At 42.4% G+C, this 24855-nt stretch overlaps 1 protein-coding gene across 5 annotated transcripts in view; it reads right to left on the bottom strand.

Moving 5' to 3' along the window:
- LOC112231114 (bifunctional heparan sulfate N-deacetylase/N-sulfotransferase 1) overlaps positions 1–24855 on the bottom strand; it is a 126543-nt gene that overhangs the window by 13183 nt on the left and 88505 nt on the right. For all 5 annotated transcript variants that reach the window (XR_002950416.2, XM_024397680.2, XM_024397682.2 and 2 more), the window contains 5 exons: positions 23855–24040; positions 20409–20537; positions 20054–20236; positions 14046–14142; positions 5742–5865 (listed from right to left, as the gene is read on the bottom strand). Coding sequence is in view for 4 of the 5 variants with exons in the window: in XM_024397680.2 (XP_024253448.1) it covers positions 5742–5865; positions 14046–14142; positions 20054–20236; positions 20409–20537; positions 23855–24040 (719 nt within the window). In the remaining variant the exon portion in view is untranslated. The remainder of the gene's footprint in view (positions 1–5741; positions 5866–14045; positions 14143–20053; positions 20237–20408; positions 20538–23854; positions 24041–24855) is intronic.

Below are 24855 nucleotides of genomic sequence, written 5' to 3'. Positions count from 1 at the left end.
ACCATAAGTTAACAATGTGGGTCGACACACAATTTAACTTCTGTCTTGGTGCATGCATTTCACACTTGTCAATGTTCATATTTGAGAGATACAATAATTATTATACTTATCAATGTTGTGGATGAGCGCATTGTTTGTTTGTTTGTTCTGTTCCTCTCTCTCCATCTCTGTAGCTTCTGGGTATGCTGGAAAAGGACCCAAGCTAAGGGAATTGGGTTGGCTTTATAGTGCCTGTCCCAAATGGCTCATTAATGCATATGGGCATATTGAAAGATATTGTCAGTAATGATGTAATGTTGTAAATGTTATGTTGTGATATTGTTTAAAACCGTGTTGCAATGTATATCCTTTAGTATGTTTAGTTCATGGAAAATGTAGGTTTGTATTGTTAATTGATTAATTAATTAGGGTTAATTGTTCTGAGGGGAGGGGCTAGCCCTACAAAAGGAGCCTCTCTCCAGTCTCTAGAAAGGGATTTTTTGGATTGAGCTGTGGATGGGGCAGCATTGTTGTTAAGCTGTCCCATAAGGTAGACGTTGATGGCAGTACTGTTATTTTCTGTTCCGGAATCACTTGTAAATAAACACCTTTGCACAGAAGAACTTTTGTGGTTCCGCCATCTTTTTATTTTTATAGAGGTTAGGTTATCCAGTTTAGCCATCTGGCCTACTCTACGTGACACAGCTTCATGAGGTAGTCAACCGGAATGATTTTCAATTAACAAGTGTGCCTTGTTAAAAGTTAATTTTATGGTATTTCTTTCCTTCTTAATGCATTTGAGCCAATCAGTTGTGTTGTGACAAGGTAGAAGAAATCCCTATTTGGTAAAATAAAAAGTCCATATAACGGCAAGAACAGCTCAAATAAGCAAAGGAAAATGACAGTACTTTAAGATGAAGGTCAGTCGATAGTTCCAGTTTATTCAAATGCATTCACAAAAACCATCAAGCACTTTGATGAAACATGCTCTCATGAGGACCACCACAGGTAAGAAAGACGCAGAGTTACATAAGCCGCAGAGGATACATTCATTAGAGTTATCAGCCTCAGAAATTGCAGACCAAATAAATTCTTCACAGAGTTCAAGTAATAGACACACCTCAACATCAAATGTTCAGAGACTGCGTGAATCAGGCCTTCATGGTCGAAATGCTGCAAAGAAACCACTACTTAAGGACACCAATAAGAAGAAACTTGCTTGGGCCAAGAAACACAAGCAATGGACTTGAGGTCGACCGATTATGATTTTTGAACGCCGATATCGATACCAATTATTGGAGGACCAAAAATGCCGATTCCGGTAAATCAGCCGATTTATTTATTTGTAATAATGACAATTACAACAATTCTGAATGAACACTTATTTTAACTTAATATAATACATCAATAAAATCAATTTAGCCTAAAATAAATAATGAAACATGTTCAATTTGGTTTACATAATGCAAAAACAAAGTGTTGGAGAAGAAAGTTAAAGTGCAATTTGTGCCATGTAAGAAAGCTAACGTTTAAGTTCCTTGCTCAGAACATGAGAACATATGAAAGCTGGTGGTTCCTTTTAACATGAGTCTTCAATATTCCCAGGTAAGAAGTTTTAGGTTGTAGTTATTATAGGACTATTTCTCTCTATACCATTTGTATTTCATTAACCTTTGACTATTGGATGTTCTTATAGGAACTTTAGTATTCCCAGTGTAACAGTATAGCTTCCGTCCCTCTCCTCGCTCCTACCTGGGCTCGAACCAGGAACATAACGACAACAGCCACCCTCGAAGCAGCGTTACCCATCGCTCCACAAAAGCCGCAGACCTTGCAGGGCAAAGGGGGGACAACCACTCCAAGTCTCAGAGCGAGTGACGTTTGAAACGCTATTAGCGCGCACCACTAGTGATTATGATTGATTGTTTTTGATAAGATAAGTTTAATGCTAGCTAGCAACTTACCTTGGCTTACTGCATTCGCGTAACAGGCAGTCTCCTCGTGGAGTCCAACGAGAGGCAGGTGGTTATAGCGTTGGACTAGTTAACTGTACGGTTGCAAGATTTGATCCCTCGAGCTGACAAGGTGAAAATCTGTCTTTCTGCCCCTGAACGAGGCAGTTAACCCACCGTTCCTAGGCCGTCATTGAAAATAAGAATGTGTTCTTAACCAACTTGCCTAGTTAAAAAAATATTAAATAAAGGTGTAATAAATAAATACATGTAAAAAAAATTAGGCCAAATCGGTGTCTAAAAATACAGATTTCCGATTGTTATGAAAACTTGAAATCGGCCCTAATTAATCGGCCATTCCGATTAATCGGTCGACCTCTAAAATGGACATTGACCGGTGGAAATCTGTCCTTCGGTCTGATGAGTCAACATTTTTGGTTCGAACCGCCTTGTCTTCGTGAAAGACAACGCTTGATTTGAAACGCAGAGTAGGTGAATGGATGATCTCTGCATGTGTGGTTCCCACCGTGAAGCATGGAGGTGGTGTGATTTTGTGGGGGTGCTTTGCGGGTGACACTGTCAGTGATTTATTTAGAATTGAAGGTGCATTTAATCAGCATGACTACCACAGTATTCTGCAGCAATACGCCATCCCATCTGGTTTGAGCTTAGTGGGACTATCATTTATTTTTCAACAGGACAATGACCCAACAAACATCCAGGTTGTGTAAGGGCTGTTTGACCAAGAAGGAGAGTGATGGAGTGCTGCATCAGATGACCTGGCCTCCACAATCACCCGACCTTAAGATTGAGGCGGTTTGGAATGAGTTGGACTAACAAGTCAGCATTGTGGGAACTCCTTCAAGACTGTCGTAAAAGCATTCTAGGTGAAGCTGGTTGGAGAATGCCCAGACTGTGTAAAACCGTCATCAAGGCAAAGGGTGGCTACTTTGAAGAAATACTACATGATTCCATATGTGTTATTTAATAGCTTCGATGTCTTCACTATTATTCTACAATGTAGAAAATAGTAAATATAAAACCCCTTGAATTAATAGGTGTGTCCAAACTTTTGACTGGTAGCCAGAGTGTGGCTGTTCTGTGTGAAATTTGTTTCGATTTAGAATGGACTATTATCATGCTCTCGAAACAGGGACAGCGGAAAAAATACATGTCATCTATCTACTCAAATAGCGCATGGAGGATGCTTGTTCATTTTCATGCCAGCCAGGTAGGCTGTACTCCTGTTGTAAATATAGGAAAGTTGAGAAATAGAGTACATTCAGAAAGTATTCAAACCCCTTTAATTTTTCAACATTCTGTTACGTTGCAGCCTTATTCTAAAATTGATAGAATTGTATCTACACACAATACCCCATAATGACAAAGCAAAAACAGGTTATACATTGTTGAAATTTTATTAGAAATTAAAAACTGAAATACAACATTTACATAAGTATTCAGTCCCTTCACTCAGTACTTTGTTGAAGCAATTACAGCGATTACATCCTTGAGTCTTCTTGGGTATGACACTACAAGCTTGGCACACCTGCATTTGGGGAGTTTCTCCCATTCTTCTCTGCAGATCCCCTGTCAGGTTGGATGGGGAGCGTCGCTGCACTGCTATTTCCAGTTCTCTCCAGATGTTGAAATCAGTTTCAAGTCTGGGCCTGGCTGGGCCACTCAAGGACATTGAGACTTGTCCCGAAGCCACTCCTGTGTGGTCTTGGCTGTGTGCTTAGGGTCGTTGTCCTGTTGGAAGGTAAACCTTCTCCCCAGTCTGAGGTTCTGAGCACTCCGGAGCAGGTGTCATCAAGGATTTCTGTACTTTGTGTCGTTCATCATTCCCTCGATCCTGACTAGTCTTCCAGTCCCTGAAGCTGAAAAACATCCCCACAGCATGATGCTGCCACCATCTTGCTTCACCGGACAATCTTGTTTCTCATGATCAGGGGCCTTTTGGCAAACTCCAAGCGGGCTGTCATGTGGCTTTTACTGAGTGGTGGCTTCTGTCTGGCCACTACCATAAAGGCCTAATTGGTGGAATGCTGCAGAGATGGTTGTCCTTCTGGAAGGTTCTCTCATCTCCACAGAGGAAATATGGAGCTCTGTCAGAGTAGCCATCGGGTTCTTGGTAACCTCCCTGAACAAATATATATTTTTTTTCTCCACAATTTTGTGATATCCAATTGGTAATTACAGTCTTGTCCCATTTCTGCAGGTCGAGAGCCACGCGTCCTCGGACACTGCTCGCTTAACCCAGAAGCCAGTCGCACCAATGTGTCGGAGGAAACACTGTCCAGCTGGCTACTGAAGTCAGCTTACAAGCGCCCGGCCAGCCACGAGTCGCTACAATGCGATGGAAAAGGAAATCCCTTTTGAGTGCCGCCTCATGGGTCTCCTGGTCACGATCGGCTGTGACACAGCCTGGGATCTAACCCGGGGCTTTAGTGACCTCTGAAGCTCTGCGATGCAGTGCCTTAGACTGCTGCGCCACTCCGGAGGCAACAAACTTCTTCCATTTAAAAATGGAGGCCACGGTGTTCTTGGAAACATTCAAAGATTAAGAAATGTTTTAGTAACCTTCCCTAGATCTGTGCCTCGACACAATCCTATCTCGGAGTTCTACAGACAATTCCTTCAACCTGTCAACTGTGGGACCTTATATAGACAGGTGGGTACCTTTCCAAATCATGTCCAATCAATTGAATTTACCGCAGGTGGACTCCAATCAAGTTGTAGAAACAGCTCAAGGATCAATTTCGAATCTCATAGCAAATCGTCTGAATACTTACGTAAATATGGTATCTGTTTTTTTTATTTGTAATAAATTAGCTAAAAATGTCTAAAAACCTGTTATCGCTTTGTTATTATGGTGTATTGTGTGTAGATTGATGAGGGACAAAAAATGTAAAAAATCAATTTCAGAATAAGCCTGTAACATTACAAAAATGTGGAAAAAGTCAAGGGGTCTGAATACTTTCCGGCCAGAAAGCTGATGGTATCCTCCTATTTTTAAGAGAGGCCATCAATGATTTCTCAGACAATTCCAAAGCCTATAGAAATGTTGCACAACATGAGCTTATGGGCTCTCGTGAAGTGTTTGATTAGATTTTCAATTACATTTGCATTGATGCCAGAGTGATTAGAGGGACAATAGAGTGCCGAGTACCAGGCAGTTAGCAAGTTTGGTAGGCTACTAATGACCAGCAGTAGCATCAGAGCTTGGAGAAGACTAGTTAGCGTGACTAAACGGTCTTCGTGGAATTTGACTGCCGTCATGACTCGTGACCGCAGGTGTGCCGGTAATACGGTCACCGTAACAGCTCTAGTCCTACCTAAACACCACAAGACTAGTTTCATTTTTCATCAATAACTATGCAATTTAATGGATAAAACATGACTGCACCAGCATAAACCAGTAAGAGAGACAGACTTTGCACACATTAAAGATTTTCCACAACTGAGCCCACCACACACTAATGTTTGATTCATAAATCCAATTGTCTGCTTTCTGTTAATCAATGATTGAGCTCAGAGGGGGACGAACCAAAGCTTCTCCCTTTGAAGGATGAAACGTTCCTCTAAAGCCAAAAATAGTAACTGGAATGTGTTTCAAAACTGGGCAACTCAGTTGGTTTAATATACTATGAAAAGCACAGTGGTTTACAGGAGCAATGTGTCTCCATTCAATCATGCTGCCCCCAAAATAAAAGCAGGACTGTTGTAAATGTGTTGGAGAAGAGGAATTAATGCCCAACTGACTGGTGGCAATGAATATGTTAGGGTAAGACAAGGGGAATAACATACCAGTCGATGCCTCTGTGGTAGCTGTGGCCACTGAAGAATTGGATCTCCTCAAATGTCTCCTTGCTGGGGTAGTTACTGGTCAGATCAGGATGCATCCCCAAGAACAGATACAGGGCTGTGGTGCCTTAGCAGAGAACACATTAGTATTGCTCATTAGTATTGCTCATACTAATAGCAAACGTAGATAACTACTATTAGGTTATGTAAATGTAATAGATTTCATTTAAATATAGAACTTGATGTAAATGCTAAACATGCATATTTCCAGGTAATTAGAATAGCTATTTACTACCCATCTCAAATGTGCCAAAGCTTAAATAGCAATACAGACCAGAACACTCAACTACGTTAGAGATGAAGTGACAGTTAAAGAGGAGTGGTGGATCTAATGTTGACAGGAAACAACCGTTTATCAGCCGTGCTGATATATCGAGCCGATTTTGGCTTTTCTAATCCATCGCCTATCGGCCCTTCTCTAACGATTTTGCGGATACTCTGTCCAAATAACAAAACTGCTGCTATGCCAGCCGACACTCATCGCCTGAGCCACGAGCATTGCCCAGCAAGCAGAAAGCTCATTCTCCAACAGAAAGGTGCAGTATTGAGAAACAGATGAATTGACAGTGACCAAAGTTGATCTCCTGTTGCAAATACTAGTTCAGTGTAATTCACTAATAATAAGACTTGTGTAGACGTGCATGCAATAAACTAGCTAGCTAAGCAGATAGCTTTGTGACCCGTTAGCAAATATAATGATAATGAACCCTTTCATCTGTAGTGTTAGCAAGCTAGCTATATTAGCTACTATGCTAGCTAGCTGGCTAGATAAACATTGTGTTAGATATCAGATAGGAGCTAATAGCCAACGTAGCTAGCTAACGTTAGCTGGTCATCATTTTGAACATGCACCATTTTCAGCTTCAAGCCATCTGACTTGCGGTGTAAGGTTAGCTATTTACTGGTGCGCTGATCTGACCAGCCACAGTCATATCCGTAAATTGACAGCCGATAGTCAGATTAGATAATTGTCATAATAGGCAAAGGAGGAAGTGTTTTAAAATGCCTAAATATTGGTAAACAAATATCTAAATGTATTTGCAAATGATCTCCTGATATCCCTGACCAATATTGGAAACGGAATGCCGGTCTTGCTAAAAATATTTTCAGAATGTCCTAAAATCTCAGGATATACAATGAACATAGAAAAACAAAATAATAACTCATGATCTACAGCAATCCTTTAAGTGGACCACAAAACAAATATAAAATACTTAGGATGCTTAATAGGTGTCAACAAATAAGTTTAATAAAGATAACATAATCCCATTATCAACAATATGAAAGCAGATCTAATTAAATACAACAATCTTCCCATAAATCTTCCAGATATAATACATATTTTCAGAATGGCTCCAACAGTTATTTATTCTCAGTAATCCGAATTACCCCACCAAACACATTCTTAAAAAAAAATTATACTCGGTCATAAGACTTTGTGGTCAAATAAGATGGATATAATAAAAGTTTTACATCTTCCTCAACCAGGTGGTTTTAACCTTACAGACTTGGAATTGTATCAACTCGCCCTCCAGGACCTTTACTTGCGACATACACTGACTGTACAAAATATTAAGAACACCTTCCTAATATTGAATCACCTTTTTGCTCTCAGAACAGCCTCAATTGGTCGGGTTATGGACTCCACAAGGTGTTGAAAGCGTTCCACAGGAATGCTGGCCCATGTTGACTCCAATGCTTCCCATAGTTGTGTCAAATTGTCTGGATGTCCTTTGGGTGGTGGACCATTCTTGATACACACAGGAAACTGTTGAGCGTGAAAAACCCAGCAAAGTTGCAGTTCTAACCAGTGCGCCTGGCACTTACTACAATACCCCGTTGAAAGGCACCGAAACACAATCCATGTCTCAATTGTCTCAAGGCATTAAAATCCTTCTTTAACCTGTATCCTCCCATTCATCTACACTGATTGAAGTAGATTTAACAAGTGATGATAGTTTCACTTGGTCAGCCTATGTCATGGATAGAGCAGCTGTTCATAATGTTTTCTACAATCCATGTATCGTTAAATGCACCGAAGAGGAACAATGGGCACATATTTTAGATGCAAATGCTCATCGCAAAAATCTTTTCACGTGTCTAAGAATGAAGCTAAGAACATTGACAACTTCATAGTTAAGAACACAATAACAATATGGAAGATAATTAAACGTTTTCAACAAGAATCAATATCATCACTAAAAAAACACAACATTATGGAACAATCCTTGGATATCTTCTCAGAATTCACTGATAAAATATGCCTTCCACATGGAAGGCATAGGAACCGGAAATTATTTGGTAATAGGAAATACATTTATTTCCATGACAGAATTATTAAGCAACGTAGATATTTTCAAAGACATGCAACTTAAGTTTCATATCAAGAAATTTAAATTTGAAATCTTGGACATCAGAGAAATCTTGAGGGAATCCTATTTGAGTCAGAAAAGGATGTTCATATGATAGGTAAGATATACAAGACCTTGCCGAGTGCCTATCCAACTGATAATCTCTTGAAAAAAAAAAAACTACTGGAACCGAGACATAAAAATAAGTGATATTGGCACAAGATGGAGGGAATGGTGGAACATTACTAACACAATTGCATTTCATGAAAATGTACACTTAATCCAGTATAAACTAGTGAAGGGAAATCTTAACGCTACAGCATAGTGACATTCTAGACGATTCTGTGCTTCCAACTTTGTGGCAAAAGTTTGGGGAAGGCCCTTTCCTGTTTCAGCATGACAATGCCCCCGTGCCCAATGCGAGGTCCATACAGAAATGGTTTGTCGATATCGGTGTGGAAGAGCTTGACTGGCCTGTACAGAGCCCTGACCTCAACCCCATCTAACACCTTTGGGATGAATTGGAACACTGGCTGCGAGCCAGGCCTAATCGCCCAACATCAATGCCTGACCTCACCAATGCTCGTGGCTGAATGGAAGCAAGTCCCCGCAGCAATGTTCCAACATCTAGTGGAAAGCCTTCCCAGAAGAGCGGAGGCTGTTATAGCAGTTGGGGGGAGGGGACAACTCCATATTAATGCCCATGATTTTGGAATGAGATGTTTGACGAGTGGGTGTCCACATACTTTTGTCAGTGTAGTGTAATTCCCAAATTGAAGGATATTAGATTTGTCATCTGTAGCACCATAGACTCTACTGATCAGCCAAAACAAGCTCAGCTCAATATATGCACACACTCCTATTGAATAGGCATTCACCTGTATAGTGAGTAGGCCTATGCCATCTTAATTGACCCAGTTTATTAAGAGATTTACCATTCAAATAACATTACCACCATTATGTTCTGAAGTTAGATTGGTGAAAACAAAAGTCAAATCCGTTGTTTAAAATCGGTAAATTTGCAATACATTTTTTCACATTTTATGATGTTGAATATCAGTCTAAAATATTGACCATGGGCCTCCTTATCCATCTAAAATCGGTATCGGTCCTAAAAAAATCCATATCGGTCATTCACTAGTTGACAGACAAGATGGCTGACGTGACTATAGTGAATGTTAGTGCAGTTAGGTAATTAAAACGGTGAAGTGTGTGAATTTACTCTCAGCTCCAACCCCCTAATCCATTTTTATTGAAAAGATTAACGGGGCCATTTTACAGCGCTCTCAGAAGGAGGGTTATCGCTCCCTTAAGACATCTTCAAGAACTTTAATTAGGCTACGCAGTAAATCTGGAATTCCCATTTACTGGGGTGCAGTCAAGGTTACAATAAAAGCCAGCGACTGACTGCCTGCCTACGGTGAACCTATAAAGGAAATTAAGTATGTGACACTCTGTAAATGGCTGCTCAGTTGCCAATTATCCATCCTTTCTCTCCAGGCTGTCAATAATCAGAGGTTCAAGGCTGCCCCATGCCAGACAGAATAACTTCTCCTCCTGGTGCAGTGGATCTAGTACAGTGAGCCACACCCTGGTGGTGTGTAGAGTGATCAAATCAAATCAAATTTTATTTGTCACATACACATGGTTAGCAGATGTTAGTGCGAGTGTAGCGAAATGCTTGTGCTTCTAGTTCCGACAATGCAGTAATAACCAACAAGTAATCTAGCTAACAATTCCAAAACTACTACCTTATAGACACAAGTGTAAGGGGATAAAGAATATGTACATAAAGATATATGAGTGAGTGATGGTACAGAGCGCCATAGGCAAGATACAGTAGATGGTATTGAGTGCAGTATATACATATGAGATGAGTATGTAAACAAAGTGGCATAGTTAAAGTGGCTAGTGATACATGTATTACATAAGGAAGCAGTAGATGATATAGAGTACAGTATATACATATACATATGAGATGAATAATGTAGGGTATGTAAACATTATATTAGGTAGCATTGTTTAAAGTGGCTAGTGATATATTTGACATCAATTCCCATCAATTCCCATTATTAAAGTGGCTGGAGTTGAGTCAGTGTGTTGGCAGCAGCCACTCAATGTTAGTGGTGGCTGTTTAACAGTCTGATGGCCTTGAGATAGAAGCTGTTTTTCAGTCTCTCGGTCCCAGCTTTGATGCACCTGTCACCTTCTGGATGATAGCGGGGTGAACAGGCAGTGGCTCGGGTGGTTGCTGTCCTTGATGATCTTTATGGCCTTCCTGTGACATCAGGTGGTGTAGGTGTCCTGGAGGGCAGGTAGTTTGCCCCCGGTGATGCGTTGTGCAGACCTCACTACCCTCTGGAGAGCCTTACGGTTGTGGGCGGAGCAGTTGCCGTACCAGGCGGTGATACAGCCCGACAGGATGCTCTCGATTGTGCATCTGTAGAAGTTTGTGAGTGCTTTTGGTGACAAGCCAAATTTCTTCAGCCTCCTGAGGTTGAAGAGGCGCTGCTGTGCCTTCTTCACGATGCTGTCTGTGTGGGTGGACCAATTCAGTTTGTCTGTGATGTGTACGCCGAGGAACTTAAAACTTACTACCCTCTCCACTACTGTTCCATTGATGTGGATAGGGGGGTGTTCCCTCTGCTGTTTCCTGAAGTCCACAATCATCTCCTTAGTTTTGTTGATGTTGAGTGTGAGGTTATTTTCCTGACACCACACTCCGAGGGCCCTCACCTCCTCCCTGTAGGCCGTCTCGTCGTTGTTGGTAATCAAGCCTACCACTGTTGTGTCATCCGCAAACTTGATGTTTGAGTTGGAGGCGTGCGTGGCCACGCAGTCGTGGGTGAACAGGGAGTACAGGAGAGGGCTCAGAACGCACCCTTGTGGGGCCCCAGTGTTGAGGATCAGCGGGGTGGAGATGTTGTTGCCTACCCTCACCACCTGGGGGGCCTGTCAGGAAGTCCAGTACCCAGTTGCACAGGGCGGGGTCGAGACCCAGGGTCTCGAGCTTGATGACGAGCTTGGAGGGCACTATGGTGTTAAATGCCGAGCTGTAGTCGATGAACAGCATTCTCACATAGGTATTCCTCTTGTCCAGATGGGTTAGGGCAGTGTGGTTGAGATTGCATCGTCTGTGGACCTATTTGGGCGGTAAGCAAATTGGAGTGGGTCTAGGGTGTCAGGTAGGGTGGAGGTGATATGGTCCTTGACTAGTCTCTCAAAGCACTTCATGATGACGGAAGTGAGTGCTACGGGCGGTAGTCGTTTAGCTCAGTTACCTTAGCTTTCTTGGGAACAGGAACAATGGTGGCCCTCTTGAAGCATGTGGGAACAACAGACTGGGATAGGGATTGATTGAATATGTCTGTAAACACACCAGCCAGCTGGTCTGCGCATGCTCTGAGGGCGCGGCTGGGGATGCCGTCTGGGCCTGCAGCCTTGCGAGGGTTGACACGTTTAAATGTTTTCCTCACGTCGGCTGCAGTGAAGGAGAGTCCGCATGTTTTAGTTGTGGGCAGTGTCAGTGGCACTGTATTGTCCTCAAAGCGGGCAAAAAAGTTATTTAGTCTGCCTGGGAGCAAGACATACTGGTCCGTGACAGTGCTGGTTTTCTTTTTGTAATCCGTGATTGACTGTAGACCCTGCCACATACCTCTTGTGTCTGAGCCGTTGAATTGAGATTCTACTTTGTCTCTATACTGACGCTTAGCTTGTTTGATTGCCTTGCGGAGGGAGTAGTTACACTGTTTGAATTCGGTCATGTTTCCAGTCACCTTGCCCTGATTAAAAGCAGTGGTTCGCGCTTTCAGTTTCACGCGAATGCTGCCATCAATCCACGGTTTCTGGTTTGGGAATGTTTTAATCGTTGCTATGGGAACGACATCTTCAACGCATGTTCTAATGAACTCGCACACCGAATCAGCGTATTCGTCAATGTTGTCGTCTGACGCAATACGGAACATATCCCAGTCCACGTGATGGAAGCAGTCTTGGAGTGTGGAATCAGATTGGTCGGACCAGCGTTGAACAGACCTCAGCGCGGGAGCTTCTTGTTTTAGTTTCTGTCTGTAGGCAGGGATCAACAAAATGGAGTCGTGGTCAGCTTTTCCGAAAGGAGGGCGGGGCAGGGCCTTATATGCGTCGCGGAAGTTGGAATAGCAATGATCCAAGGTTTTTTCCGCCCTGGTTGCGTAATCGATATGCTGATAAAATTTAGGGGTCTTGTTTTCAGATTAGCCTTGTTAAAATCCCCAGCTACGATGAATGCAGCCTCCGGATATATGGATTCCAGTTTGCATAGAGTCAAATAAAGTTCATTCAGAGCCATCGATGTGTCTGCTTGGGGGGGAATATATACGGCTGTGATTATAATCGAAGAGAATTCCCTTGGTAGATAATGCGGTCTACATTTGCTTGTGAGGAATTCTAAATCAGGTAAACAGAAGGTTCTTTTAGTAGACTAAAAGCGTCTGCATTTGTCACATCCGGAACAGTTTGTGCATATAGTAATGACAACATTTAGTTCATTTTCATTACGGCAAGTGTTTAGTGAGGTCAGCTGTTTGTGCACACAACATTTGTTCTCGAAGCAAGCCAAGTCGGAAGCCGAACTCCACACCCATTCGTCTGTGACTGGTCAACAGTAGGGATTCTTCAATGAAGTGTTTGCTGTCATTCAACAAGAGATGACTCGTTTTCATGCAAGATTTTTCACTTGAGAAACACTGCACCAAACATCTTCGTTAGATATAAAACGGTGCAACTAACACCATGCCCAAAGCCCCCACATCAAATGCGATCACGACACGCAGGTTGAAATATCAAAACAAACCATGAACCAATTATATTAATTTGGGGACAGGTCGAAAAGCATTAAACATGCATGGCAATTTAGCTAGCTAGCTTGTAGTTGATACTTAATTTGTCCTATTTAGCTAACTTGCTGTTGCTAGCTAATTTGTCCTGGGATATAAACGTTGAGTTGTTATTTTCGCTGAATGACACAAGGTCCTCTACTCCGACAATCTACGCACAAAACGGTCAATCGAATTGTTTCTAGTCGTCTCTCCTCCTAGGCCTTTTCTTCTTTGGACTTTATATGGCGATTGGCACCCAACTTTCATAATTAGGTGTATTACCACAACCGACCGACCGCAATTCAATTTCAATTTCAATTACCCACGTGGGTATGACCAATGAGGAGATGGCACGTGGGTATATGCTTCTAAAAGCCAATGGGGAGATGGGAGAGGCATCGCGGTCGGCGTCACAAATAGAAGCAACTTCTATTTTAGAGATTGGAAACACAGACGCTCGTTGGCGTGTGCGAGCACTGTGGGTGCAATGATTGAATAACATTGCATGTGTACATTTATTTTGCAACGCTGGCGCACGCGACAAGTCCAGTTTGGGTAGCGTGTAAGATATCCTCGGCAAAAACGTAAACATTTATGACAGATTTCTTGAGTTATCTTAGATTAATTCGTACTATTTTGAGGAATTCTATACTGGCTACGGCTTCTCAAGATGGACAAACAGTACTATTGCCACTTTTTTCTCATTTTTTTAAGTGTAGGTCTTATAAGGGAGTAGGCTAGAAGCCAGCCAAACCGAAGCATGCTGACACCTTAACTGGGACATAGTCTATGTCCAAAACGGGACTCTCTTCCCTATATAGTAAAGTCAAGAACTATCAAAGGAATAGGGACGTAACCATACAGAATCTACAGCCCACTAGCACAGTGGTATTCAACCTTTTTCCGTGGTGACAATTCATTACATTTTCACATCAGAATTTCTAGACACCCAATTTTTTAACAACCTTCAATTCATTACATTTCCATCTCTTATCAAAATGAAAAGAAACCAAGAAATGTATTTGTTTACTGCTCACCTGTCTTCTGTGGTCCAATTATGAGCAGCTTAGGGAATCGGTCACATGTCTTCTCTTTGGACCAGATGTCTTTGTGCCTTTTGTCCTCACAGGGGTCCTGTAGGGACAGAGTGGGCAGAATTAGTTCACCTGGAAGTTCCGTTCAGTAAACATGGAGGGAATGTATGCCTCAGGATGAGCTGCCATAGGTATGACTTGCCCAACCAGTTCTGAATATACAGTACCAGTCAAAAGTCTAGACAAACCCATCAATGAGTAAGTGTTTATTTTTACTATTTTCTACACTGTTGAATAATAGTGAAGACCTCAAAACAATAAAATAACACATATGGAATCATGCGTTAAACAAATTATAATGTATATTTAGATACGAGATTCTTCAAAGTAGCCACCCGTTGCCTTGATAACTGCTTTGCACACTCTTGGCCTTCTCTCAGCCAGCTTCACCTGGAATGCTTTTCTAACAGTCTTGAAGGAGTTCCCACATATGCTAAGCACTTGTTGGCTGCTTTTCCTTCACTCTGTGGTCCAACTCATCTCAATTGGGCTGAGGTAGGGGATTGTGGAGGCCAGGTCATCTGATGCAGCACTCCATCCCTATCCTTCTTGGCAAAATAGCCCTTACAAAGCCTGGGAGGTGTGTTGGGTCATTGTCCTGTTGAAAAACAAATTATATTCCCACCGAGCGCAAACCAGGTGGGATGGCATATTGCTGCAGAATGCTGTGGAAGCCATACTGGTTAAGTGTGCCTTGAATTCTAAATACATCACAGACAGTGTCACCAGCAAAGCACACCCACACCTCCTCCTCCATGCTTCACAATAGGAACCACACATGTGGAGATCATCTGTTCATCTACTCTGTCTCACAAAGACAGTGGTTGGAACCAAAAATCTCACATTTGGACTCATCAGACCAAAGGATAGATTTCCACCGGTCTAAAGTCCATTGCTTGTGTTCCTTGCTCCAAGAAAGTCTCTTCTTATTGGTGTCCTTTAGTCGTGGTTTCTTTGCAGCAATTTGACCATGATGGCCTGATTCACACAGTCTCCTCTGAACATTTGATGTTGAGATGTGTCTGTTACTTGAACTATGTGAAGTATTTATTTGGGCTGCAATTTCTGAGGCTGGCAACTCTAATGAACTTACCCTCTGCAGCAGAGGTAACTCTGGGTCTTCCTTTCCTGTGGTGGCCCTCATGAGAGACAGTTTCATCATAGCACTTTATGTTTTTTGCGACTGCACTGAAACTTTCAAAGTCCTTGAAATGTTCCGGATTGACTGACCATGTCTTAAAGTAATGATGTAATGATGGACTGTCGTTTCTCTTTCCATATTTGAGCTGTTCTTGCCATAATATGGACTTTGTCTTTTACCAAATAGGGCTATCTTCTGTAAACCACCCCTACCTTGTCACAACTAGGGCTGTTGCGGTGACAGTATTAATGCCACACCGGCGATCACGAGTCATGAAGGCAGTAGTCAAATGCCATATGACCATTTAGTCACGGTAATTAGGCTTTTCCAAGCTCTGATGCTGCTGCTGGTCATTAGTAACCTACCAAACTTGCTAACTGCCTGGCACGCAGCACTCTATTATCCCTCTAAACACTCTGACATCAATGCAAATGTAATAGAAAATCTAATCAAACAGGTCATAAGAGCCCATGATCTCATGTTGCGCAACATTTCTATAGGCTATGCAATTGTGGGTGAAAACAGTGATGGGTGCTAATAAAAATATGTGGATTGCGTCAGCGTTCTAAAGGCTCGGCCTACTATATTTATTTCTCAACTTTCCTAATATCAAGCACATTGCTTATATTTAAATCAGGAGTAAAGCCTACCTGGCAGGCATGGAAATAAGCCACGGGGAAAAGCGTCTTCCATTCGCTATCTAAGTGCATAGATGACATGTCCCAATGCCCATTTCGATTAAGGTGCATAATGGTAAATTCTAAATCAAAACAAATGTCACACATATATTATTTAGTATATGTAAAGACAAGATTAAATCAAGAAAAGTCTGATGGGTGACAATATTAGCCTCACTTGTGAATGATATATTATCACTTGTGAATGATTCCCAGCATAAGAAACAAAGTCTTTATTTTGCAACTTTTTATAATCATAGTCACACACCTCATGTACCCTAGCCCATAGGCCTATACATTTTGATAAGGCTTGGATCACAACTAGTGGACAAATAAATTCTTAAAATTGAGCACATTAATCCGCTTTACAAGGGGTGTAGAGCCTAACTGGCATACAGTTGAAGTCAGAAGTTAACACACCTTAGTTTTTCACAATTCCTGACATTTAATCCGAGCAAAAATTCCCCGTTTTAGGTCAGTTAGAATCACCACTTTATTTTAAGAATGTGAAATGTCAGAATAATAGTAGAGAGTGATTTATTTCAGCTTTTATTTCTTTCCTCACATTCACAGTGGGTCAGAAGTTTACATACACTCAATTAGTTTTTGGTAGCATTGCCTTTAATTATTTTTATTTGGTGTCAAACGTTTCAGGTATCCTTCCACAAGCTTCCCACAATAAGTTGGGTGAATTTTGGTCCATTCCTCCTGACAGAGCTGGTGTAACTGAGTCAGGTTTGTAGGCCTCCTTGCTCGCACACACTTTTTCAGTTATGCCCACAGATTTTCTATAGGAATGAGGTCAGGGCTTTGTGATGGCCACTCCAATACCTTGTCCTTAAGCCACTTTGCCACAATTTTAGAAGTATGCTTGGATCATTGTCCATTTGGAAGACGCATTTGAGACCAAGCTTTAACTTCCTGATTGATGTCTAGAGATGTTGCTTCAATATATCCACATAATTTCCCTCCATCATGATGAAATCTATTTTGTGAAGTGCACCAGTCCCTCCTGCAGCAAAGCACCCCCACAACATGATGCTGCCACCCCCGTGCTTCACGGTTGGGATGGTGTTCTTCAGCTTGCAAGCCTCCCCCTTTTTCCTCCAAACATAATGATGGTCATTATGGCTAAACAGTTCTATTTTTGTTTCATCAGACCAGATGACATTTCTCCAAAAACGATCTTTGTCCTCATGTGCTGTTACAAACTGTAGTCTGGCATTTTTATGGCGGTTTTGGAGCAGTTGCTTCTTCCTTGCTGAGCGGCCTTTCAGGTTATGTCGATATAGGACTTGTTTTACTGTGAATATAGATGCTTTAGGAAACCGGTAAAAAAGTATCTTCACAAGGTCCTTCGCTGTTGTTCATCTCTAGGAGACAGAATGCGTCTCCTTCCTGAGCGGAATGACGGCTGCGTGGTCCCATGATGTTTGAACTTGCGTACTATTGTTTGTACAGATGGACGTGGTACCTTCAGGTGTTTGGAAATTGCTCCCAAGGATGAACCAGACTTGTGGAGGTCTACAATTTTCTTTGAGGTCTTGGCTGATTTCTTTTGATTTTCCCATGATGTCAAGAAAAGAGGCACTGAGTTTGAAGGTAGGCCTTGAAGTACATCCAAAGGTACACCTCCAATTGACTCAAATGATGTCAATTAGGCTATCAGAAGCATCTAAAGCCATGACGTTTTCTGGAATTATCCAAGCTGTTTAAAGGCACAGTCAACTTAGTGTATGTAAACTGCTGACCCACTGGAATTGTGATGCAGCGAATTATAAGTGAAAAAATCTGTCTGTAAACAATTGTAGGAAAAATGACTTGTGTCATGCACTAAGTAGATGTCCTAACCGAGTTGTTAACTAGAAATTTGTGGAGTGGTTGAAAAACAAGTTTTAATGACTCCATCCTAAGTGTATGTAAACTTCCGACTTCAACTGTATATAAGCAGAGCGTGAATTTCAAGTTTGGGGAAGATAATTTGCACTATAAAAACGCACCATTATAATAAAAGCATTACATTTATGATTGCATTTGCAGTCACTTTTGAGAATGGTGTTTTCCCACTAATGGAACATTCACACTTACAGCCTACTGCCATGTGTGCATTGCTGAACTCATAATGTAAAGAAATAGCCAAATCAATTATCAACATTTTAAGCTAAACGTTCCGATCTGTTGCATCAGCCACATAAAAAACATGTTTTGGTGCTAGTGGTCGTATTAATTTGGGACCTATCGCATCCCACAACTGTCCCAGACGATGTTTGGACTATTTATTTCTCGCACAGAGTAGGTCGACTTTTGTACTATGGGGGATAGTAGATTGACATAGGCTAGTGCTTTTGCGGTTCGTTAGGCCTACTCATCTTGTTGGCTGACAAAGTAAATGTGGACAGTTCTTCCAATATGCACCTCGGAATTGGATGAGGCGCACAGTTGCTTTCCCGATGTGCCCATCTTCATTTGCAGCCTGTGAGTAAGACCAGATCACGTGACGGAGAGCCATGTAAGTGAGAGAGCTTCTGATTGCGCAGCACACTTAGGGAGAATTTAATTGAACCTTTATTTAACTAAGCAAATCAGTTTACAACAAATTCTTATTTTCAATGACGGCCTACCGGGGAACACTCAGGGAGAAGGGCACAACGCCGCAAAAGACAGATTTTTTTAGGGTGCAATACGGCCACAAAGGGAACGCTGCTCTGAAATTCGAGGCATTATCAAGTGCTTGTCAAATTGTGAATGAAAGACTGATGGAGTGTGTACAGCCTGCGCAAAAAAACAAAGCAGATCTTTTCAAATCATTAGAATCTCATCATGCAGCCTTACAATGCAAAAGTCAAAACATATAGCCCAACGTTTGTAGAATAACTAAAGTTACATGAATAACTCTAAATTAAGCATATAGGAGTACCTGTTTCTTTGTTAATCACTCAACACAGAATAGACTCATGTGCGCACTCCCTGAAATGTTCGGAGACAATATTTACATTTTATTCAACTTTGTTCAATTGTATTCTTCATACTATAAAATAATGCCATGGAATGATAAGCAAATCTTGTCTGCTAAATGAACTAGCGTAGCCCACAGCCATTTGGCATATAACCACATGAGGAGTATGCTATTTTTTCCTTCTGAAATAGACTACATTTTCTCCATATCATGCTTCTTTAGACCTGTCTAAAATAAAGAATGGATTTATTGTGAAAGTGTAGGCTATATTACATGGAAGCCAGGAGATGCTAAATGTGTTTATGTTAATTAACGGTTCATTACCGTGAGACCGACAGTTATTTGCTTGACAATCACCAGCTGACGAAATTTTGTGACCGCCACAGCCCTAGTCACAACACAACTGATTGGCTCAAATGCATTGAGGGAAAAAAATCCACAAATTAACAAGGCACACCTGTTAACTGAAATGCATTCCAGGTGACTACCTCATGAAGCTGGTTGAGAGAATGTCAAGAGCGTGCAAAGCTGTCATCAAGGCAAATGGTGGCTACTTTGAAGAATCTCAAATATATATATTTTTGGTTACTACATGATTGCATAGTTTTGATGTCTTCACTATTATTCTACAATGTAAAAATGAAGTAAAACCCTTGATTGAGTAGGTGTGTCCAAACTTTTGACTGGTACAACACTATTCTCACACACACACCAGTCTCATATATAGCGGCAGTCTGTTTGCAATTAAAGTCTACCACTAACTTGGCCAACTTCTACACTCTGTGACAACTCCACACTGACAGTGTGAGGAACTGCCAAGATGGCAGTTGGACGTCTTAGGGAAAGAAACCGCCTTCTTTCTGTGTTGTTGGGAAACAGTGTCTGAGTCTGCTCCCCCCACAAAACCACAGTTCAAAGAGCCAGCCTCTCGTAGCTCTAAACCCAAATAAGACTTGCACTGTAAGAAGCAATTGAGACTGAGTCAAAAGGACTTGCACTGTAGGATGCAATGGTCGGAGTCAAAAGGACTTGCACTGTAGGACGCAATGGAGTCTGATTGAAAAACCAAAGTCTTTAGCTCCTGTCTAGCCTTCTCTAAAATGACAGCCTGGTTTATGATAGTCCCCAAGCTCCACAAACCCAGTGACCCACAGCTCACATGGCCTCTCACACACACCTGCCAGATGGGGTCCCTCTCCTCTGGAAAGATCTGCAAGTAACGCTGGGCCAGCTGCACAGGCGCCAGGGTCTGCAGCCGCAGGTTAGTCCATGTCTGGAGGAACTTCACCAGGTTCCTAAAGGTGTACAGACCCAGACGGTCGTTCCCGTAGTTGGACAGGTGGGTCATGAAGATGCTGATCTGTGAGGAAGGAATCAACACAGAACAACATTCAGAGAAACACACAATACAATGCAGGCAGCAATGTCACTTCTAACCACTGTTGCACAAAATACATTTGAGGGGGGAAGAAGGGCTAAAGCAACCATAGAGCCTTCCTCTCCTGATGTTATGGAGGTGTGTCTGGTCTCACCGGGTTGAGGAGCACTGTGAGGAAGAGCTCCCCTCCATTGATGAGTTTGTCCAGCTCCTTGGGTCCTCCAGGATACTCGTTGTAGAAGATAGTGTGAGTAAACAGGCCACACGTCTGCCTTGGCAGCACCTACAGTACACAACACAATTAATATTACATAGCAACACATCTGCACAGTGGGGAGTGTCCTAATATAACCGCACCCTGCTGATTTCCAGTCAACAACAAATCAAATACACAAACATTCAAACAGGGCCATAAATGCTCGGTGACACTATTTCGATGCGTTTTTTCCACTTCACTGACAGCTCAGGTGATTCAATTATCCCCTGAAACTAGAGATCACACTGTGGAGAATAAAATGTGACGCAAATCTTAATGTTGTCAGCAAAACCCATTTCTCGAGCCAAACATAAAGCTTCTGTCCTAACATAGTTGAAACACAATAAAAACACAATCGATTGGCATCCGAGCACACAATCACAGGAGCAGAACGACCTGGAAAACATTACACTGGCTGTTCAGCCTAGGTGCTGTACACAGTGTATCCATCAGGCTGTGATGTTAGCTAGCTACACAGTGTATCCATCAGGCTGTGATGTTAGCTAGCTACACAGTGTATCCATCAGGCTGTGATGTTAGCTAGCTACACAGTGTATCCATCAGGCTGTGATGTTAGCTAGCTACACAGTGTATCCATCAGGTTGTGATGTTAGCTAGCTACACAGTGTATCCATCAGGTTGTGATGTTAGCTAGCTACACAGTGTATCCATCAGGTTGTGATGTTAGCTAGCTACACAGTGTATCCATCAGGTTGTGATGTTAGCTAGCTACACAGTGTATCCATCAGGCTGTGATGTTAGCTAGCTACACAGTGTATCCATCAGGTTGTCATGTTAGCTAGCTACACAGTGTATTCATCAGGTTGTGATGTAGCTAGCTACACAGTGTATCCATCAGGTTGTGATGTTAGCTAGCTACACAGTGTATTCATCAGGTTGTGATGTAGCTAGCTACACAGTGTATCCATCAGGTTGTCATGTTAGCTAGCTACACAGTGTATTCATCAGGTTGTGATGTAGCTAGCTACACAGTGTATCCATCAGGTTGTGATGTTAGCTAGCTACACAGTGTATCCATCAGGCTGTGATGTTAGCTAGCTACACAGTGTATCAATCAGGCTGTGATGTTAGCTAGCTACACATTGTATCAAATCAAATTTTATTTGTCACATGCACCAAATACAACAGGTGTAGGTAGACCTTACAGTGAAATGCTTACTTACAAGCCCTTAACCAACAATGCAGTTTTAAGAAAATACCTAAAAAAAGTAAGAGATAAGAATAACAAATAAGTAAAGAGCAGCAGTAAATAACAAAAGCGGGGCTATATACAGGGGGTACCAGTACAGAGCCAATGTGTCAATGTGCGGGGGCACCGGTGTCGGGGTAATTGAGATCATTATGTACATGCAGGTCGAGTTATTAAAGTGGCTATGCATAGATGATAACAGAGTAGCGGCAGCATTGGGGGGGCAATGCAAAAGTCTGGGTAGCCATTTGATTAGCTGTTCAGGAGACTTATGGCTTGGGGGTAGAAGCTGTTTAAAAGCCTCTTGGACCTAGACTTGGCGCTCCGGTACTGCTTGCCGTGTGGTAGCAGAGAGAACAGTCAGACTAGGGTGGCTGGAGTCTGACAATTTTTGGGCCTTCCTCCAACACCTCCTGGCATAGAGGTCCCGGATGGCAGGAAGCTTGGTCCTGGTGCCCTCTGTAGTGCCTTGCCGAGCAGTTGCTATACCAGGCAGTGATGCAACCCGTCAGGATTGCCTCGATGGTGCAGCTGTAAAACCTTGAGGATCTGAGGACCCATGCCAAAACTTTGCAGTCTCCTGAGGGGGAATAGGTTTTGTCGTGCCCTCTTCCCGACTGTCTTGGTGTGCTTGGACCATGTTAGTTTGCTGGTGATGTGGACACCAAGGAACTTGAAGCTCTCAATCTGCTCCACTACAGCCCTGTCGATGAGGATGGGGGCGTGCTCAGTCCTCCTTTTCCTGTAGTCCACAATCACCGCCTTTGTCTTGATCACGTTGAGGGAGAGGTTGTTGTCCTTGCACCACACTGTCAACAACACAATCTCAACATCTATCAGGCTGTAATGTTAACTAGCTACACAGTGTATTTATCAGGCTGTGATATTAACTAGCTACACAGTGTATCGATCAGGCTGTAATCTCTGCTATCTAGGGCTGGGGGTAGAAGCAGCAGCTAAGGCAGTACTGAGATGCTTAGAAAAAGAAAGGAAGGAAAGGCTGGATACAGACTGAAGCTCCCAGGCTTTTCTCTCTCTGCTTTATAAAACACAGAGCGGGTCACAGCTAACGGGAGTCACAGACTGCTGATGAAGGGGAAAAGAGAGAGTGAAAGAAAAGAAGAGACACCTCAGAGTCTCTGCCAAGTTCCCGGTGAATATTTCACAGGGACGTGTCGAGATCGGAATTAACATCTTCGTGACATCACACTCTTCCACCAGACAAATAACAGAAAACTGCTGGGTCTAGAACAGGAGCATTCTACCAGGATAATGGGGAGAGAAAAAAATCACAACATAGTTTGTACATTAATAAAATACAAATGTCTTTAAGCTCTAAAATCTGAGACATTTAAGCATACATTTCTTAAAGAGGCAAGCTGTTGTTTATGTCCAGGCAAGCTGTTGTTTATGTCCAGGCCAAGCATATGGACCTAAAATTGCACTTTGTAAAGACACTGTACATAAATTGGCATTGACAGACAGATTAACATTTGTCAAAAAATTTGAATGTTCTTGTCACATCACAAGCTAGCAGTTGTCTTCGTTGATTTTGCCAAGGCTGTGATTTGCAGTGTGATTGTCTTGTTGAGAGTGATAAACATGGCAATTTCCATAATGATCAGTCACACTGCTCCATCTGTCTGTCAGCATGCTTCATTCCATGGGGTGTGGGGAGGAGCAGAGAGAGAGACACAGAAACTGTCTGAGGGGCAGTGAAAAGACCACGCCACTAGGGCATGGCAACACGACTACTTCAGCACTACTGATCCTTCCCTTCACTCTACTCAGCACGTTGTTCCCAACAGCTAAACTAAGTTGTTCAAGCACGCCAAAAAACAAAGCTTTGTCCTTTCAAAGGCACACGCAAGGATTCCAATACCCAGCACTTCCCAAAAGACAGAGATGCAATGCAATGCAACTGTCTACACTTAAACCAGAGTGAATACTTCAAACAGCCTAATTTAATAGTTCTAGTTAAATTATTGAGCACAAACCCAGGACTGAAAATACCAACTAAGACTTAGTTTCAGGAATTGCTAGTTTATACGTACAGTAGAACCTAGTGAGAGAGTGAGTGAGTGAGTAGGTGAGTGAGTGAGTGAGAGAGAGAGGGGGGGAGTTGAGTCCTTACACTGATGCCACTGTGGTAGAAGCCTCGTCTGAAGCGGGCAGGTTTGAGGTGGGGGTACTCTTCTGTGCTGGTCACCTTGATGCCCCACACCTTCTTCCAAGCGTCGTACAGCTGGACGTGGACGGGGTACACCCCAGAGTGGTGGGGAGCCACCGCGTAGCCCATGTTGGTGGGGATGCCATGCTCCTAGGAAGAGACAACCAGTGGATTCAACACCTTGTTAGGAATGAGATAATTGCATGTCTTCACTCCAATATACATTCCAATATACACTGCTCAAAATAAAGGGAACACTTAAACAACACAATGTAACTCCAAGTCAATCACACTTCTGTGAAATCAAACTGTCCACTTAGGAAGCCACCCTGGGTTCCTCCTAATGCAAGACAATGCTAGATCTCATGTGGCTGGAGTGTGTCAGCAGTTCCTGCAAGAGGAAGGCATTGGTGCTATGGACTGGCCCGCCCATTCCCCAGACCTGAATCCAATTGAGCACATCTGGGACATCATGTCTCGCTCCATCCACCAACGCCACGTTCCACCACAGACTGTCCAGGAGTTGGCGGATGCTTTAGTCCAGGTCTGGGAGGAGATCCCTCAGGATAACATCCGCCACCTCATCAGGCGCATACCCAGGCGTTGTAGGGAGGTCATACAGGCACGTGGAGGCCACACACACTACTGAGCCTCATTTTGACTTGTTTTAAGGACATTACATCAAAGTTGGATCAGCCTGTAGTGCAGTTTTCCACTTTAATTTTGAGTGTCAGTCCAAATCCAGAACTCCATGGGTTGATAAATTTGATTTCCATTTATAATATTTGTGTGATTTTGTTGTCAGCACATTCAACTATGTAAAGAAAAAAGTATTTAATAAGAATATTTCATTCATTCAGATCTAGGATATGTTATTTTAGTGTTCCCTTTATTTTTTTGAGCAGTATATATATATATATATATTATATATATTACACACACACACACGCACGCACACACACACA

The sequence above is a fragment of the Oncorhynchus tshawytscha genome, linkage group LG33 (genome assembly GCF_018296145.1).
Source record: "Oncorhynchus tshawytscha isolate Ot180627B linkage group LG33, Otsh_v2.0, whole genome shotgun sequence".
NCBI lineage: Eukaryota > Metazoa > Chordata > Actinopteri > Salmoniformes > Salmonidae > Oncorhynchus > Oncorhynchus tshawytscha.
Note: the sequence above shows the minus strand (reverse complement) of the source record. Positions and strands in the feature narration are given on the sequence as shown.